Below are 17,539 nucleotides of genomic sequence, written 5' to 3' on the forward strand. Positions count from 1 at the left end.
AATGTCGGACTGTAAAATGTTTCTGTCTATTTTGGGGAGGAGCTGTTTTGAGCAAGTAATGTTAATTAATTCTGAGGCAGAGGGAGGAAGATCTAGATTGGATGACATAATGTGGCATTTTGTTTGAATGGATGATTTAAGTTGCAGATATTCCAGGAATTTATTTCTCCCGACGGCAAACTTCTGGACCAAGTTGGGGAAAGAAACCAGCCTGTTATTATTGAAGATGTGTTTAAGATGAGTTCAGCCTTTTGTGGTCCATGTGCGGAAGTTAAGTGGTTTCTTGTTACTTAAAAAAATCAGGGTTGTTCCAGATGGGAGTAAAATTAGAAGATGATAGGGTGGAGTTTGTGATTTTGTGGAATTTCCATCCTTTCTGTGAGAAAATATCCCTCCCGGTTGATGCTCAGGATACATATTGGACCAAGGTGGACATGTTAAGACGTGGGTTTGACGCAGGGAGGGGAAGCAGACCGGTGCACTGGGTGAGCCGCAGGCTGCCCCGCGGTGCATTCCTTCAGCTCATGTGCAGCCAAAACACTTGATGAAAAGTGAAAGTGCAGTGAGGACTGAGCATTTTCACAAGAATAATGCCTCATCTGTCAGCCTGCGTTTTCCCCACTCCCCTTGTCCTCCCCTTTTTTTTTTATCTCTTCGTTGCCATTCCCTCAGGACATTCATGTGAGGACAGGAGACGTCCACCTCTGACCCTGGTCAGGTTCACAGTGCAGCAATTAGACAAGCCGCCGATTTGCAGCTCACACTACGTAGTTAGTGTGAACTCTCTCTAGCACTTTGATTAAAGACATCTAATGTTTTAAGATGGGTTATCTAATTATGATCAAATTAAATATCATATTGCAACATTAGTCATATGTTACAGTCACTTGACAAATGTCCACGACATAAGTTGGACCATTCCTTCTCTTGCACTTCAATTAATTTGATTGGGGTTGTTCCTGGAGATGACCATTATGGCACATCTTTAGTCGCCACTTGGTGTTGTCACTTGGTGTTTTGACCTTTTATCACAAGGCCCCCTCAGTCGAGGCAGGGCCACTGCAGGGTGATCAGGCCTTGGTGTTTGTGTCCCATGGTTCGTCACTAGATGGTCACTTGGCAGCCCAATCGCCAGGTTGGTGTATCGGGTCATGGAAGAAATATCCAGATTCTTTACTCGAGTAAATGTACCAATACTCCATAACAAGCTAAAGTCCTGCGTGAAAAATCCTACTTCAGTAAAAGTACATAAGTATTGCAGCAGAATGTAGTTAAAGTATTAGATAGTGGTTTGGTCCCTCTAACTGATACATATGACATTATTACATTATTGATACTGAAGTATGTGGAAGCAAGTTCATTTTACAAAACAAGCATCAAGTTAAGGTTTAAGGTTCATACCAGACTCAAGATCATTTGACTGCTCTGCAGCCACTTTGTTACCATGTCTTAAATCTGAAAGACCCATTCAGAGAGTACACTGTATTTCTTATTCTTTCATTTCTCACAGTTGCTTTTTCAATGCATATTAGAACCCTTTTATTAGTGAATTCTTGCTCTGCTCTTTTTTACATGCTTTCCACAAATGTGCAAGCCCATCATCTCCTATTTAAATGAAGTCTAAAACAAGTGATGTGTGATCTCTTCCTCAGAGCCACAGAGCCTGAACTATGTAATTACATTGTCTGTCTGTATTTTGAAATGCACACGCAAGAAGAGGTGACTCACTGCAACAGAACTGTATTGACATATTTACAACATATTTACATATTTACAAGATATGGGTGGGGAAGGGAGGGACAGAGGTAAAGTGGGGAAAGCAAGGGGTAAAGAGGGTTTGGGTTAGGGGTGGTGAGGGGTTGAAGATGAAGGGAGGAGGGAGTGAATCAGATGAGAAGGGGGTACAGGTGAGGGTTTCATGATGAAGGCTGCTCTGCTGGTGCTAACCCCTGTTCTTCTTTTTTCCCCCTCTTCTTCTTTGTTTTCTTTATTTTCCTGGTCATTTCTTTCTCTTCACTCCTCCATGTCTCCTGCACCTGCTCATCTTCTTTTCTTTCTTTTCCCTTGTTTTCCATCTGCTCTTCCTCTCCACTATTTGCTTGTCCTTTCCACCTCGTCTCCCTCTTTTTTTTACCTTCTCCTCCTTCTCTTTCTGATCTTTCATGTTGAATGTGAGCTGCTGGAAAGAGAAAGATATTAAATATTAGAAAGTGACTTTTACTCCAATCTTTGATTTTTGCTGTGGTATAGAATCATTGGAACATTTATAAAATGAAACCGTGTGAGAAGTGAAACTACAGTTTAATCTTTAACAATGTGTTCTATTTTAAGAACTTGTTATATTATCTTTGACAGATAAATATAGGGGAGGAGAAAGTACAATATTGCCCTCTGCAATGTAGTTGAGTGGAAGTATGAAGTAGCGTCAAATTAAAATACTCAAGTAAAGTAAATATACCTCAGAATGTTCTTAAGTTCATTACTTGAGTGAATGTACTGAGTTACTTTCCACCACAGTATCACAACCTTTTTTGTTTGTCCTCATCCGCAGCTTCCTCGCAGGGGACCATCAGATCAGTGATGAAGACACGGTGGCAGGAGTTGGACCACAGGATCCAATCTGGCTGCAGGTTAGACATTACAGTGTTAGATAGGAAAGTGAGCCTCTGGTCTGGGTCAACCCACACTACCCAGTCACTGACTGGATGAGTCAGGAGGCTAAGGGTCGTCCTCCTGTTGGTCTCTTTCCCAGATCAAGGGTGGTAGTTGTAGGAATGTTGTCTGGGCATTGAGAGGTACACCAGTTGTGGTTACTGTCTTGCCCTCGAGCTCATGCTAAACGGCTCAGTCCTTGGTTGTGTCATCAGGTGTATCTGCTTTGTATTAGGCTGCTCTTACAGCCAACCATCATGTGCTTGAGGGTTTGTAAAACTGCACACTTGGGACAGGCTGGATTTAAATTCATGAGAGATTGCTACATACTCCCACAACCCACTCTATGTGATTTTCCTCCTCTCAACACCATCCTACTTCATCCAGTGGCTTTGTTTGGATTTGGGATATTGCTTTGACGCACCTGGCTGCTTCGTGTTGTGGTACGTATCATTCATCAGCAGTTGCCGGCATTTAATTGGAGTATCCTTTTGCCTGATATAGGTGTCATTGCTCTTTGCCAAAGCCACCTCTGCATTGTTAGACATGACCCACTATAGCTCAGTGTTGGTGGGCAGGAATTGCATCCAGTACCACTGCAGCGGGGTCCATTTCTTCCCAGTGGCTTGGGTTTGAACAATGACCCAAGATTCTGTGAGTGTCATGTCCAAGTACAAATGTATTTGAGTTTATTATATTATGACGTTGGTCAGTTATAAACAAGACTCTACCACCAGCTGCAACCAGCTCAGTCTTTGTTTTGGTACAGTGGTGCTTTAATCTTATTGCTATGATCAGCATGCTAACATGTTCATATTTATCAGGAAATGTTCACCTGTTTAGGAATAGTTTAGGTTGGTAGCATGATAACATTTGTTAAATAGTGCTGAACACAAAGCATTATTTTTGCATGTTGATTGGAAAAATTAATGTTTGTCCTGGTGGTGGTGCTAGAGCCAAAGAATCATCAACATTATCATGATTGCCTTTTTTTAAATTTCAAGGCAATCCATCCATTTGGTGTCAAGATATTTCATTTGAAGCCAGCACTGTCAACTTTGTGATGGTGCAAGAGGAAAAAGTCAAGGGATCACTCTGTTCAGTAAGACGAATGTTGGTACAATATTTAGTGTTCATCCATTCAGTAGTTCTTAAATGATTTCAGTCTGTGCAGTGGACCATTCAGACCTTAATACCATTCCTAAATCATAGCAAAATGATTAAGTTGACAGAGAGGACAAATCAGCAAATCAATTCTTCTGCTTGACAAAATAATATGTTAGGCAACTTGCTAATAGCTTTCCAAGTCTATTAAATCAGGATCGCAAAGCACACAGCTGCTCTTATCTAAACGCTCTTTTGTATGTGGTGGAATAGGTATGAGCAAAGATGAAAGCAATCAAATTTAGGCCTTTTGGATGTGATTTGTTTTGGCAGGTATTGAGGTAGTTAAGTACAGCTAAAACACACATTCCTGCCTTGGCATTAGCAATAGACCTAAAATATCTGAAGCAGTTTGCAGAGTCACATGTTTGCAGATCCAAACATGTTGGCACGCACCCTGTAAGCCCTCTTCAGTATGTCCAATAAAAAAAGGGAACTGATTTACAGATACAGAAATGTGACACCTTAAATCCACTAAAATTCATGTAAACAAAACCAAAAAATGTCTATTGAAGCTCAAACTTTGTGGCATTATTGGTAGATGTTATGCGCACCTGTTTACCCCGATTCATGCAATATATTGTGTCCTTATGCATTTGATCACATGTTTGTGTCCATTTGTGCAGGACATCAAAATCACTCAAAGACGCCCTGGTGAAATTAGCCTATGGTGAGATTTAGTTTCATCAGGATGTTTTAAAGCAGAATGTCTTGGCCACATGCCCAGGAAGAGCGCTGGAGCTCTTTCATCTCCCTGTGTCCAACAGCAGCTCGCAGTGTCTCACAGCATGGCACACATTTCGTGGTATTTTGTAGATCTTTACTTTGTGTCACACCACTTCACCTTATGGCCCCCTGGGGTAACTTGAAGTGTTTAATAGTATTCCTTTAGGAAATCCCAGAATTTTCCATGCAAACATATTTACTCTATATTTCTAGCTGCATTGGTTAAAAGAGCTCTGCACTTTGTTGTATCAGGACTGGCTGTTGAACTTGTTGTCCCGGAGAACTCGGCCCAGGAGCAGACTTTGACCTCTATCACATGGCTTGTAAAACAGAAGTCTCCTTATCCACAGCATGGGACCAATAGGTGCGGTTGGCTGGGAGGAGGTGGAGGAATGTGGTCACTCTCAGACTGGACTGTTACATCAACTTTTGCTGCGACACTGGTGACATCACAAAGAAAACTGTACTCACGCATACTATGTGACCTGCATCTGTGAAGTTCTTTCAAAGTGATGCCACTTGAGAAACTATTTCATATGGAACAGGAAGAAAACCAGCGCTAGTAAATGACCCCAGTAATTATTAGATGTTTGAGATCGTGATTTTGATGTATAACAGGGTAACACAGCACCAGAGGTTATAAAGTTTAATGTGCACCATTGCAGCATCCTGTGTAAATCACTGTATAATTAAAGTAAACGTAAGGTGTGAATTTACCTCTGCAGTGTGCCCAGTGGTACTACTGATAACTGGCATGGTATTGCATAGCCATTCAGGCCTTAAAGCCATAGAGCTTTTTACCACAGTATAAGTTGTGTTTAAAAATCCTTGACAAAGCATTAATAAGAATGCAAGTCTCATATGTGTCTGTTTCCTCCAATTACAGGGATATACTGAATGCTTAAATCAATGTGACGATGTGAAAGGAGTCGCATGTAATGACAGAGAATTATGACCTGAATCTGCTGAATCTGGTGTTATAGCATCTTCCAGGTCAGTGTGTCCAGAGCACAGCTTTATTTTTCTGATTCACTCTCACCGCTTTCATGTAACTACTGCTAAGCACCAGACAGCAGACAGACATAATTATCACATAGATGGTAAACATAATGGGGCGTTAAACAGCTAAAGAACCAGTTATATCCCTGAGGAGTCGTTAGAGACCAAAACGTGAACTAAAAGATAGGGATTATTGGGTATTCATTCACAAAGCAGACATAAACTTGTTGCTCTATGACAGCTGGATGGCTACATAAACAGAAAATGTGTAATGAGAAACCTGTAGCTATTTGTATCCAATTTTTACTTTCTAGCATGCTGCTAGGAAGAGATTAAGTTGCTGACCGTGATCAGATTAATAACGGTAGAAATGATACCAGGAGGCATTATTCATAGGACACACCATGATCCTCAAAGGATGAATTAATTTATCGCATCCTTTCTTACTCTCCTTTGATCACTGATTTATGAGTGCTAAAATTTTTACATTACTTTTCTGATTCTTGAGAAGGTATTTTAGCAAGTGGGTTTCAAAACAGATCATAATGAGAAAGCAGTTAAACAGTAGATGTAATTGTAACAGCGGGAGACACTTGCTCTATTGACTCAGCTGTTTTATCAAACACCCACATTGTTAACATGTGGCTGTTATTTTAAGTGGAGTCTCACATGTGGCCAGGTGTTCTACCGCTGGGCGTCGAACGCTTAAGTGAGTCACTACAAGGACTATTGGTCAGGAAAGCGCTTCGTTTTGAGTGAGACCAGGCTCCAGAAGTTCAACCTTCCCATATGGAAGCGAGATGAAGAGAGAGTAGCTGAAAATACTTTTTAAGGACTTGTTTCCCTACATATACCATGCATCTATCCGTCTCTGCCCATCACTCACATTTAACACCTGTCTTGATGCACCTGAACTCTACATATTTCTGCACATTGTATCACTGTGTGCCAGTACATCCACTACTGTTTAGGAAAAAAGTGATTTCATAAGAGCAATAGGTAGAAATACACCTTTACATACCAACATATGCAGTGCGTATGTTTAAACACATTTCATCTAATGCTGTATAAACTGTATTATTATTATTATTATTATTACAATTATGACGTGAACAGTTAGTGCTGCATACTTGAATCTATTTGTCTCATCAAAAATCTAACTTTTTGAAAGGTGTTTTGTACATGGTGGCACTAAACAACAGACAGACATAGTTGTCATGTAGCTGCTAAACATAATGGAGCATTTAGTAGCTTGAGAGCTGCATTGTTCTTTTAGTATCTTTTCCTGTCACTGCAATGACCTAATTTCTCCACAGGGATTAGGGGAGCTATGTGTAATCAATAAACAAACTGCAAAATCTATTGGGTTTTCCATGATGCAACACAATGGCTATTTCTTGGCAGAGAGCAGTACTTCCTGGAGTCTCCTCTGGTTGCCTTGGTGATTATCCTTGGATAGAGGCATGCTATTTCCCCTGTTTCCAACCATTAGGCTAAGCTAAGCTAACCGGCTGCAAGCTGTAGCTCTGGACAAGAAAGCAAAAAAGCATATTGCCTTTCCTTACCTGCAGCTGTCCATCAGTTGAGTGTGTGTTCTGTCTTCTATCTAAGACATGCAGCAATATACTCCAGTCCTTTGTAAAACCTAATTGTGAAAAATACATGAATTGACTTTCCAATAGCACGAGTAAGGTGCTTCATTTGTCAAGTGCATTTTCAATCCTGTAACATTCAAATCTTTAGAGCATTTATAACTATATCTGAGATTCAGTAATTAAAAAGCAGAGCCTTAAATGGGGCCTTTTAGGGGCCAAGTGGTCAACAGGTCAGGGTGAAAGCGGTCTTGTTCCTCCCTAATGAAGTCCAAACAGGCATTTGTCATGGGTCATCAGTTATAGTGAGAATGTCATTTTCAGGGATGACAAGTTTTTGCTGAAGGAGAGGATAATGGTGTAGCCCAATCACTTCCTGTCACTCACGGGTCAACTCATCGACCCTGATGTGGAGTTAGGACAGCCAGGAAGATCTATGTTGCTAACAGGGTCACGCTTTTTTAAGGTGATTTGAAATGCTTGTTTGATGATGTGACTTTGATCCTGAGTGACAGTTTGTTTACTCCTTACACCATCCACAGAGGTGTTACAACACATCAGGTTGGGGGACAGGGTGGATTCCCTAAAGATGTCCGGTCAGATCTGCAGCTGGAGCTCCTCAGAGGACCAAGGTCACTAATCTCCTCAATCCCCAGACAGCCTGAAGAGACTTCCACAGAACTATCCAGTCTCTTATCGCTCTGCTACAGGGCTGCCAGCTATCGGGTAAGTTTCAGTAGAAGCAGAAGCCATAGTCTGTCAGCCATCAAACAGTTGCTGAGGCAGAAAAGGGTATCAATTAATGATCCTTGCAAATCTCTTAAAACGAGTGTGCACTTAAACTCCACTTCAAGAAAGAGACATGTTCTCTGTGTCTGACTGTGTCCACATCCCAACAGGATGTAAAGTTTTATTTGTGGATTTACATTCTCCACATCCATATTTTGGCAAAATATCCCCTCGTGTCAAAACTGATGTTCAGACCTCTTCGGCAAGTCGAGCATGCGACTCTAAATGAGACGTGCTTACATAAGTTACCTGCTTAAACAAACAGACTCAGGAGGAAAAACTGTAAACTGGACACAGTGCCCAAATAAATGTTTGCATGTGGTTCAGAGCCAAAGACCTTGAGCCACAAAACCAATCCACATCGCTCATTGGTCTCAACACAGAGCCTGCGTTCACTTACTTTTAAATGCATACTGAACCATTCTAGTCTTTTCCTATGGGGTTTTATTATAAGGTATTATCTAAAATAATACTTCAGACAACAGTGCACTCCTTTTCTCCTGAATTTAAAAGCTGCAGATAAAACCATTAATATAAAGTGCTCTTTTCCTGTGTGCAATTTCATAAAGTCTAATTGGACAGCAGAATTAGCACTGTCATAAAATGCACTTTATTTTTAAGTAATTATATTTTAAAGCAGCCAGCTTTGCTGCAGCAGATTTGCCTTGTTGAACCCTGGAAGTGTTTTTGGTGTAAGAGGGAAAAGGAAAAACAGTCTGCTCTTTGTGCCTGTGGTAAAGTCACTGCATGAACTGTGATCTGCCTCATGAGAGCTCTACCATGAATCTGTCTTACCTCACATACGAAGTGTAATATCTGTATCTCATCCAGATTATATCAGCGTGAACGCATCAATTCGCAGGACTTTTCCTGTGGCCCCTTATGTATGGCACCATGTATGTCGCTTTAATGTATCTTTAGGCTTATATAGTGGCATAAAAAGTAATCCTCTGGTGATTAACAATGTAGTCGTCACCTCTGTTAACTCATCCTTTGAGATTGAAACCCTTTAAAAAAGTAGGTGTGAACGTGTTGTGGGCAGGCAGTCCCGCTTTATATGATTTTGTTATTGGACCTATCCCAACTTCATCTGTAAGCCAGCTGGTTGCTCCTCCAAGTTAGTTGCTTTGCTTCTGAAATAAGCAATTTTTTTTTTTTAATGTCTGATCATCTTGTGCATCCATGTACAGCTGATTTGATTTGCTTGTGTTTAGAAATATTGTCACAGCTCAATCAGTCATTTCAGTGGCAACTTATACATGATGTTCGACAAACCTCCTTAAACAAACTTTTGTAAGAACTCTTGGCTAAAACATTGTGTCTTTAAATAGCTGCAAACTACAAGGAAGTATAGAAAAATGTGTCGCTGTGAAGCCCCTACCTACCCAATATCATGCCCAGACTGACCCAAAAAATGACAGGCAAGCCATTTATCTCCATACTGTGTGGACCCTTCATACAAGCGGTCCCTGTGTCTCCCGTTTAGTGGCAGTTAGAGAGAAAGTGTGTCGACCTTTTTTTGAGCAGATCCTGTATTGGTCTCTTGACCTGGTGTATGTCCCCTGTGAAGAGAGGCTTTGTTGCGCTCAGACAGCTCGCAGCCTTTGACACACACCTTCATAATAGTATCTGTGTCTGTGATTTTCCATTTGGAAAAAAATTGTGAGCTTTCAACCTCACATCCCGGGCTTTGCTGGAGACAGAGCGAGAGCGAGAGTAATCATCATAAGCCTAATGATACAGTGGCCCACTGTGGCTGCGCTGTGATCGCCAAGCTCTACACTCACACACACACACGTGCCAAAGCACACAGGCGGGAGTTAAGCTAATCTTGATGTCTTCCTGTAATGATCTCACACTTCAGCATTGTATAGTGTACAGTACGTGTCACTGCTTTGTGCTTATCTAAGTGAACCTCGAATGTAAAATTGCGTTAGTGTGCATTTTTGCCCAAACAGAGCACAGATGTCTGCACAAGTATGGACTGACTGCAAAATCCTGCCTTCACACTTGTCTCATGTCGGCTGTTGACAGTCACAGATGTTTTGTTGTCCGGTGCACCTGCTGAACGCATGGTCTCCCTTGGCCTTTGACCTGTTAGCGGCAGCTTAATCTCAGTAGCAGATGTCCTCTACATTCACTGCGTGGCATGCACTGCTCGCACGCTGCCAGATAGTCTAATCCGATCACTTTCACTGTAAGAGGATGACAGAGATCATTCATGAAACTTACATTAACAATAATGACATAACTCCTTATTACAAACAAAGACTTGCACCTTAGCGTCTGGCTTTATGATTGGCTTTGTTGTGCCGTGAGGTTGCTGTACGATGCCTCCCGCAGCCATTATCACATTATCCACTTTAACCAGGAGACTCATACCACAGAGGCAGCAGAAAACTTCTGTGTCGCTGAGGGCCACACACACAGGGCTCGCTGCAGAGCTGGAACTGTGTCTTGCGGCGTCTCTTGGTGAAGGCAGCATGCGCGAAGACTGGGTTCAGTGTTTGTGGCTGGACGGGTGACAGTTGGGGTCAGAGGTTCATTTTCCCATTGGCTCCGTCTCTACCTCTCTCTCACCCTCCTGACTGGCTTTCAGAGGCTGAAAGAAAGGGTTTGATGAGGAAGACGCGGAAGCATCGAGGCATCTGGCAGCAGCAGCCCTTCCCTCCACATCCTGAGGGCCAGCAGAGCTGCTCTGTGGCAGCCAGAAGAGGGAAACAAGGTGCACACTGTGATCTAAACACAGACTGAGGAGGGGGGGTGAGGTTCAGGTTACTCCTTCAGTAGGAGTGTTGCCACAGAGAAGCTCAATGTGAAGAGGAGAAGGGTGGAGGAGGGGAGATGTGGCTTAATTGTAAATTTACACAGAACAAAAGGACTTTAATCAATAACATTGGAGCATGTCCTGTTTGTGAAACCCCCCAAACTCTGTCTAATAAATGGCCTCTCCCTGACGTAACACTGAGTCATGTGAAAGGGCTGCACACACTCTTGAAGTGCCAGATGCTCTCACATTGACATCAGAGCACAATGAATTTGTCAGAGCACACATTAGCTCACACTAACATAATCATACCTGTGGTCTCAGTGTACATTTAGATAAATGTGCTCTACATTTAGGCTGAGTGCAGTCACGGTGGCAGCACTGAAGACATCACCTCCCTGACCTTTTCTAAATGGAAGTGATTAGTGAAACTAGAACATGTCTCTGGAGAGGAGGTGAAGGGGGTTCACAGTCATTCATACACCGGTTACACTAAACATTCAAAGGGATTTTTTGATGATGTAAATTGTTACCAGACCATGTACAGTACAACTTGTTCACCAGCGCTGTCAGCTAACAGGCTGGAGATAGCGTCATGTTACTGTATCTATTAAAACTATTTCAGAAACTCAATTAGCTGTTAAGCTAAAGTGAATTTTGAAATCTCATCTGACACAAATGATGGATTATGCACTTAAGAGTGAATGAATGCTATTTTTTGTCTACTCATAATGTTACAATTAGATTTGACTTAGAGTTGGACATTCTTTAATCCTTTAGTTATGTTGATGTCGAGATGGAAAAAGTCCAGCATCCAATTGCTGAGCAGCTTTCGCATCAAATCTTTTTGAAAAACCGTGTCAGAAAAAAAAAAGATTAACAATAAAAAGCAAATGCAGAAGATGCAATTTGTAATTTTTATCAGCATTGTTGAAGGTTTGGACTCTTCTGAGGGCTATAAGTCGTTGTGTGAGACGAGTCTTCAAATGATTTAAGCTTAATGAAACCTCTCCAATACTACCACCATCTGTGAACTAGCTGACCGGACATTTCCCTGTTGGGATTTTAACCCAAAATATCTATCTTCTTAGTTGTTAAGAAATAGATAGGATTACAGCTGCTATGTGGACAGTGATGAGGTATTAGTAACTGTGTCTAAGCTGGATTTAGAGTGAAGTGACCGGTCATTCCTTCTGCAGTGTCTTACTGAAAGTAGAGGAGAGTAGACACATTGTAGAGGTCAGACAGACTTCATGCCTGGTTGTCGAAAGTCAGGCAATGGAAATAACGCTGAAGGCTTTTCCTGTGAAGGTGGTGAATATTCCATGGAGGAATAATAATCTCAGCACTCTGCACACAGACCTTCCGCTGTCTGAACAAGGAGAGACCATCATTGGAGTCTACCTGTTAGTGTTGGGTAAGTCAACCATCCTACACTGGAATATAATAACATTTTAAATGAAGTCCAGCATTTCATTTTGTAAACTTTCTGCATGCGTTGTAGTTGAAATTTAATCATAAAGCTTTGGAGTAATGATTCAACTCTGAAGGAATTTAAAACAATATTATGATGCAGCATGTAACAATCTACTATACTCTGCTGTACTTACCTCTACTCTTACCTTCACTACTCTAACATCTAATTCTCTGTTTTGCTCTACTGCACTACACACTACTACCACTACAGAATGATTCAGCTAATATCCTACACTATGCTATAGTACTCTGCTGTAGCACACAACACAACAGTATACGATACAATACAATACACTATAGTACAGTATAGTATAGTCTATGCTATATTATACTGTACTGTACTTTACAATACTATACTATACTATACTAAGCTATGCTATGCTAAATTATGCCATATTGTACTATACTGTGCAGTACAGTATGGTCTACACTGTACTATACTATAGTATACTGTACTGTACTATATTTAAAAATATATGATTTTCTAAATATTCACAGAATATACTGTATTTTTCTCTTGCTGCAGGATGGCTGTCCTGGTTTGGAAACAGTTTAGTGATGTTTGTCCTGTACAAGCAGCGGGCCTCACTTCAACCAACAGATTTCCTCACTTTAAATCTTGCCATCTCTGATGCCAGCATCTCAGTATTTGGTTACTCCAGAGGAATTCTAGAAATATTCAATATCTTCAAGGACGATGGGTATTTGATCACCTGGATTTGGACCTGCCAGGTAAAAGCTCCACCGAAACCATACTTGATTTACTTAAGAATAGTATTCTACATATCCTATCCAAATCTTAAATTGTGGTATAATTTGAAGCATTAATAGTTTGTCAAACTACAGGAATTTTGGTTTAAAATGGCATCAGAGCAATGACTGTGCAGAGTTGCCAAGCATCTGCTCTCTTTAGCCAATCCCAATTAATGAAGCACATTAAAAGAATCTGTGGAAGTCTTACAGTAAAGTGAGTATGTATGTGAGTGTGTGTGTATGTGCAAGGGATTATGCAAGTAGCCATGTGGCTGGAGGTAAATCTGTAATAAGATTACCATTGTAGAGGCCTTTAAATGGGGAAAAACTCCTCCAGCAGCGTGGCACCTGTCAACAACCAAACAGTGAACATATAAGAGCTGCAAGGTTTATATTGTTGCATAGTCTGCGCTCACATTTTTCTGAATTATGACAAGTAATTTAAATTAAAAGATGAGTTTGGTGCACATTTCTATGTTTTTCTCCTCTCACTGCCCCAGCCTGAAATGAAATAGTTTTCATACTTTGGCTTGGAATTCATCCAGGGTATTTTTCTTGCTCATGGCAAGCTGTGGTAGAAATCGTGATATCTGTGCTGCAACGAGGGAACTCTCTGAGGAATCACGCAAAAACAAGCTGGTGTAACCAGAATATTTTAAGTCTCAGAGGTGTAGACCTCCAGATCTGAGTGAAAGAGATACTGTAAATCAAGCTCTGCTGCTTGAAAGGTTCAGTGCAGCCACCGAGATGATCTCATCCCTCTGACATTCATTCTCCGGTGAGGGAGAAATATTAAAATAGAAGTATGCCCTTCTCATTTCACCTTCCCCCGGGAGAGATGGGTTGCAAGACAGTCAGAGGTAAACAAGGGAAGTAAGTAAGAAGTGACAGAAATAGAGGAGGGAAGGAAGAGAAAGGTGAAGGAGGCTGGCATGTGAGAAGCATTAGCAGATTACTGTGTGGAGCATGACGAGACATGAGCGGTTGCAAGCTGGGCCAGATCCCCATGTTTTGCACCTAATGGGAAAGGACATGACTCAATATGATAGAGCCTTATGGGACCCTTTCAAATTACAAAGGGAAATACAGAGAAAGAAATGAGAAAGCAGTGTTCAAGATGTATAAAATACGTTTTGGTACTTATATGACCCAAAATTCACATCTTTTCTTTTGTGCCAAAAGAGAGTTAGAGGTAAAACATTAACTGCTTGGTGAGCTGGAGAATCAAATCACAGTTATTAGTAGCAACCATCCTAATGCACCTGGTTCTAACTTCTTATAAAAGCAGAAATTGTGTAATAGACTAGTGCCAAATAAAAATAATCCATTAGTCTACATAGTAAACAATAATTCTGCCAAACGTGAGGGTGAAAAAGCGTGTTGAGTGACACTAATAGGATTAAGGCTAAGGAAGATTAAGGAAGTCCCCGATGAGAGACCTTAACTTATCCATGTCACCTGGAAATGCCACAGCAGGGAGTTGGGTGTCGCACGGTTGGAGCCAGACTAAACCATAGTAGCATAATTCTTTTTAAGAAGAGCTGTGCTTAAAAGAAGATCTAACTAACTGCTACAAGAGATTAACGAGCTACCGTTTTAGGGAGTCATTCATCTTTTCATCAATATGTCAAGGTGAAGTCTACCAACAGCTGCGGTTTTCATTTTCATTTCGTATTGCTGATCCTGCAAGTTTTAAAGCCTGCAGCACACATCAGAAGTGCTCTGGAACATAACTGGCCAAAAGGCAGGAAGAGCTCTCCAGCTGCACTGTCTCCATCTGATAAAGTGCAAAGCATTGCTAACTGAACAGACACAGGTCTGGAACAATTAGAAAGGCAAAGACTTTGTTCCCTGAGGCCTCAGTGACCACTCAAAGATATTTCGAAGACGTGATGTCATCAATCACCTCTCTCTGTCTCCTTCCAGGTAGACGGCTTCTTCACGTTGCTCTTCGGCCTCGCAAGCATCAACACCTTGACCGTCATCAGCATCACCAGATACATCAAGGGATGCCACCCGAACAAAGGTCAGATCTAAGCTCCCTGAATTCGAGTGAGGAAACATAAAGAAAAGCTTCAGAGCAGCCTTTCTGCCTTTCTCACATTCCAGCAGCTCTTATCTGACAGGAAAGTGTGTTTTTTTAGTGCTAATGAAACCTTATTACTGACTTCAGCTGTGGAAAGAACTACCACTTGTCTCCAGCAATTGCATTTACATTTCTCCAACATGTCATTAACTTAATTTGAGGTGACATTTTCTATTTTTGGGTGTAATGATGCTAAAGAATGTCTTAATTATATGGAAATTAGGTTGAGCAACTGCCTCTGTTGTCAGTGTGGGAGAAGAGCCTTTACCGTGCTTGTGGTTGTTTATAAGACACAAACCATATAAACCTGTGTGAGGGTGTTTTACATGGGTGGTTTAAACTATGGACATTAGTGGTGAACGTGGGACACATCAACTGCATTATGGGCTAGAGTGCAGCTGCAACTGCTGGAACCTGCTACTAATACAGATGTATGCAATGTAGTTTTAGGTGCAAATTAAAGGACAGTTAAGCCATTAAAATGGGTAGGTAAGCAACTAGTAACCCATAGCAACAAAGACATTGTGTACTGGCAATCCTTGAAAACTCTTCTGCACACACAGTATAGCATGGAAAATGTAATCACTGCATAGACCTAGAGCTGTCGTACTGAATACAAAACTACATGGACTTTGTCAACAGAGGTCCTTTTCAGTCGCAGATGTTTGCAAAGGCTGTCGATGTAAGAAAAGACCTCATTGTTCAACAAATGTCACAATTTTAACATTCATAGCAGGTCAAGCATTCTGCATCTTTTAGAGCCTCTCACTTTTTCTGCCCTGTGTTTGCCAAAAACCTAACATTTACCCTTTTTGAACTGCAAACAATCCCACAGCGAGCTCTGTCACTTGGGAATATTACACTGTACTCATGTTTATTTTGCTTGCTGTGTGTCTTTGCAGCTTACTGCATCAGCATCAACACAATTGCTGTATCACTAATCTGCATTTGGACCGGAGCAATGTTTTGGTCTGTTGCTCCACTGCTTGGCTGGGGCAGCTACACAGGTCTGTTTAATACACTTACCTAACAAGATTTTTTTTTTTTTTTATCCAGTATAAACACAGCCACAACATGTTTCTCATGTTTCCCAGATCGAGGTTATGGCACCTGTGAGGTGGACTGGTCCAAAGCCAATTACTCCACCATTCACAAGTCCTACATCATCTCCATCCTCATCTTCTGCTTTTTCATCCCGGTGATGATCATGCTCTTCTCCTACATCTCCATTATCAACACAGTGAAAAGCACCAATGCCATGTCAGCTGGTGGTTTCCTCACTGCCCACCAAAGGAAGGTGGAGAGAGATGTTACAAGGGTAGGGCAAAAGGAAAATAAGCTCTCAGGCCTACATTGGAAAGACTTCATTGTTAAAGCTCTACTTAAAAGTGCCCTCACCATTATAAAGCTCCTCTCATGTTACTCCAGTCCTGACAATTGTTTCCTCATGTCCCTTTTCTAGATTTCCATTGTTATCTGCACTGCTTTCATCCTGGCCTGGTCACCATATGCAGTGGTGTCTATGTGGTCAGCCTGGGGCTTCCATGTGCCAAGCACAACGAGCATCATCACCCGTCTCTTTGCCAAATCTGCCAGCTTCTACAACCCGCTCATCTACTTCGGCATGAGCTCCAAATTCCGCAAGGACATCTCCGTTCTGCTGCCGTGCACACGCGAGCACAGGGAGGTGGTGCGTCTGCAACACTTTAAAAACATCAAACCCAAGGCTGAGGCCCTGCCCCCGCCTACATCACTTCCTGTCCAGAAGCTGGAGGTGAAGTACACAGCAGGAGAGCTGAACCCTTACAACTCTGACAATCCTGACAGCGACTCAGGGGTCAACTGTCCTCCTCAGACTCCTCCGTCTGACACTCAGGGGGTCTTACGCATTAATGTGCCCTCGCACATTGAAACATCAGAGTATTGGTGCGACAGACTCTGAAGACTGTTTCCCATCCACTTGAATACTTGAAAAAAGGGGAGATTGAAAGTATTTTAAAAAAAATTTGGTCTTACCCGTGTTAATAAGCTGTATGTGTAACCAATGTTAATAAATTATCTTTTGAAACCCAGGTAGGATTTCACACTTGCTGAAAGGAGTTTTTATTTCCAGCTCCAATAATCTTGAACAATCATTCACAATCCAAACTGTCAACATGCAGTACACTGTGGAGCATTGCAGAACTGGTTTGCCACAATCTTCTCAAAATGTAAACAGTTGATGACACGTGCAGTCAGTAAAGTAGCGAGACAAGAGATGCACGATAACATCTGGAAACACTGAACTATCCTTAACTCAGCTGAGGTATGTGATATCGCAGTATTCTGCCATTTCCCCTCCAGCCCCAGAGGGCACTCATGCCATCAGATCTCCCAGGATATAGGATATATATCCTGGAGACTACTCTGTCAAGTACAGGAGACACTATCTGCCTGTACAAATGGGTCCTTTTACATCTCTATTCACTTAAACATCATTGTGTCAGTCAACTAAAAGCTGGTTAGAGCAAAGGTTTCTACAAAAGGAAGCATCGG

General features: G+C 41.6%; 1 protein-coding gene across 1 annotated transcript; it reads left to right on the forward strand.

Annotated features, from left to right (window-relative positions):
• Positions 1-11,967: 11,967 nt before the first annotated feature.
• On the forward strand, positions 11,968-16,976 carry LOC138195016 (opsin-5-like). The gene is made up of 6 exons (XM_069144081.1): positions 11,968-12,106; positions 12,692-12,897; positions 14,845-14,944; positions 15,907-16,011; positions 16,099-16,322; positions 16,467-16,976. Exons 1-6 carry the CDS (start codon positions 11,968-11,970, stop codon positions 16,944-16,946), a joined length of 1,254 nt encoding a protein of 417 aa, XP_069000182.1. The 3' UTR covers positions 16,947-16,976.
• Positions 16,977-17,539: the final 563 nt, after the last annotated feature.

This window comes from Embiotoca jacksoni, unplaced genomic scaffold (assembly GCF_022577435.1).
Source record: "Embiotoca jacksoni isolate LCO1_2020_lvr unplaced genomic scaffold, fEmbJac1.0.p SCAF_12, whole genome shotgun sequence".
Taxonomy (NCBI): Eukaryota; Metazoa; Chordata; class Actinopteri; family Embiotocidae; genus Embiotoca; species Embiotoca jacksoni.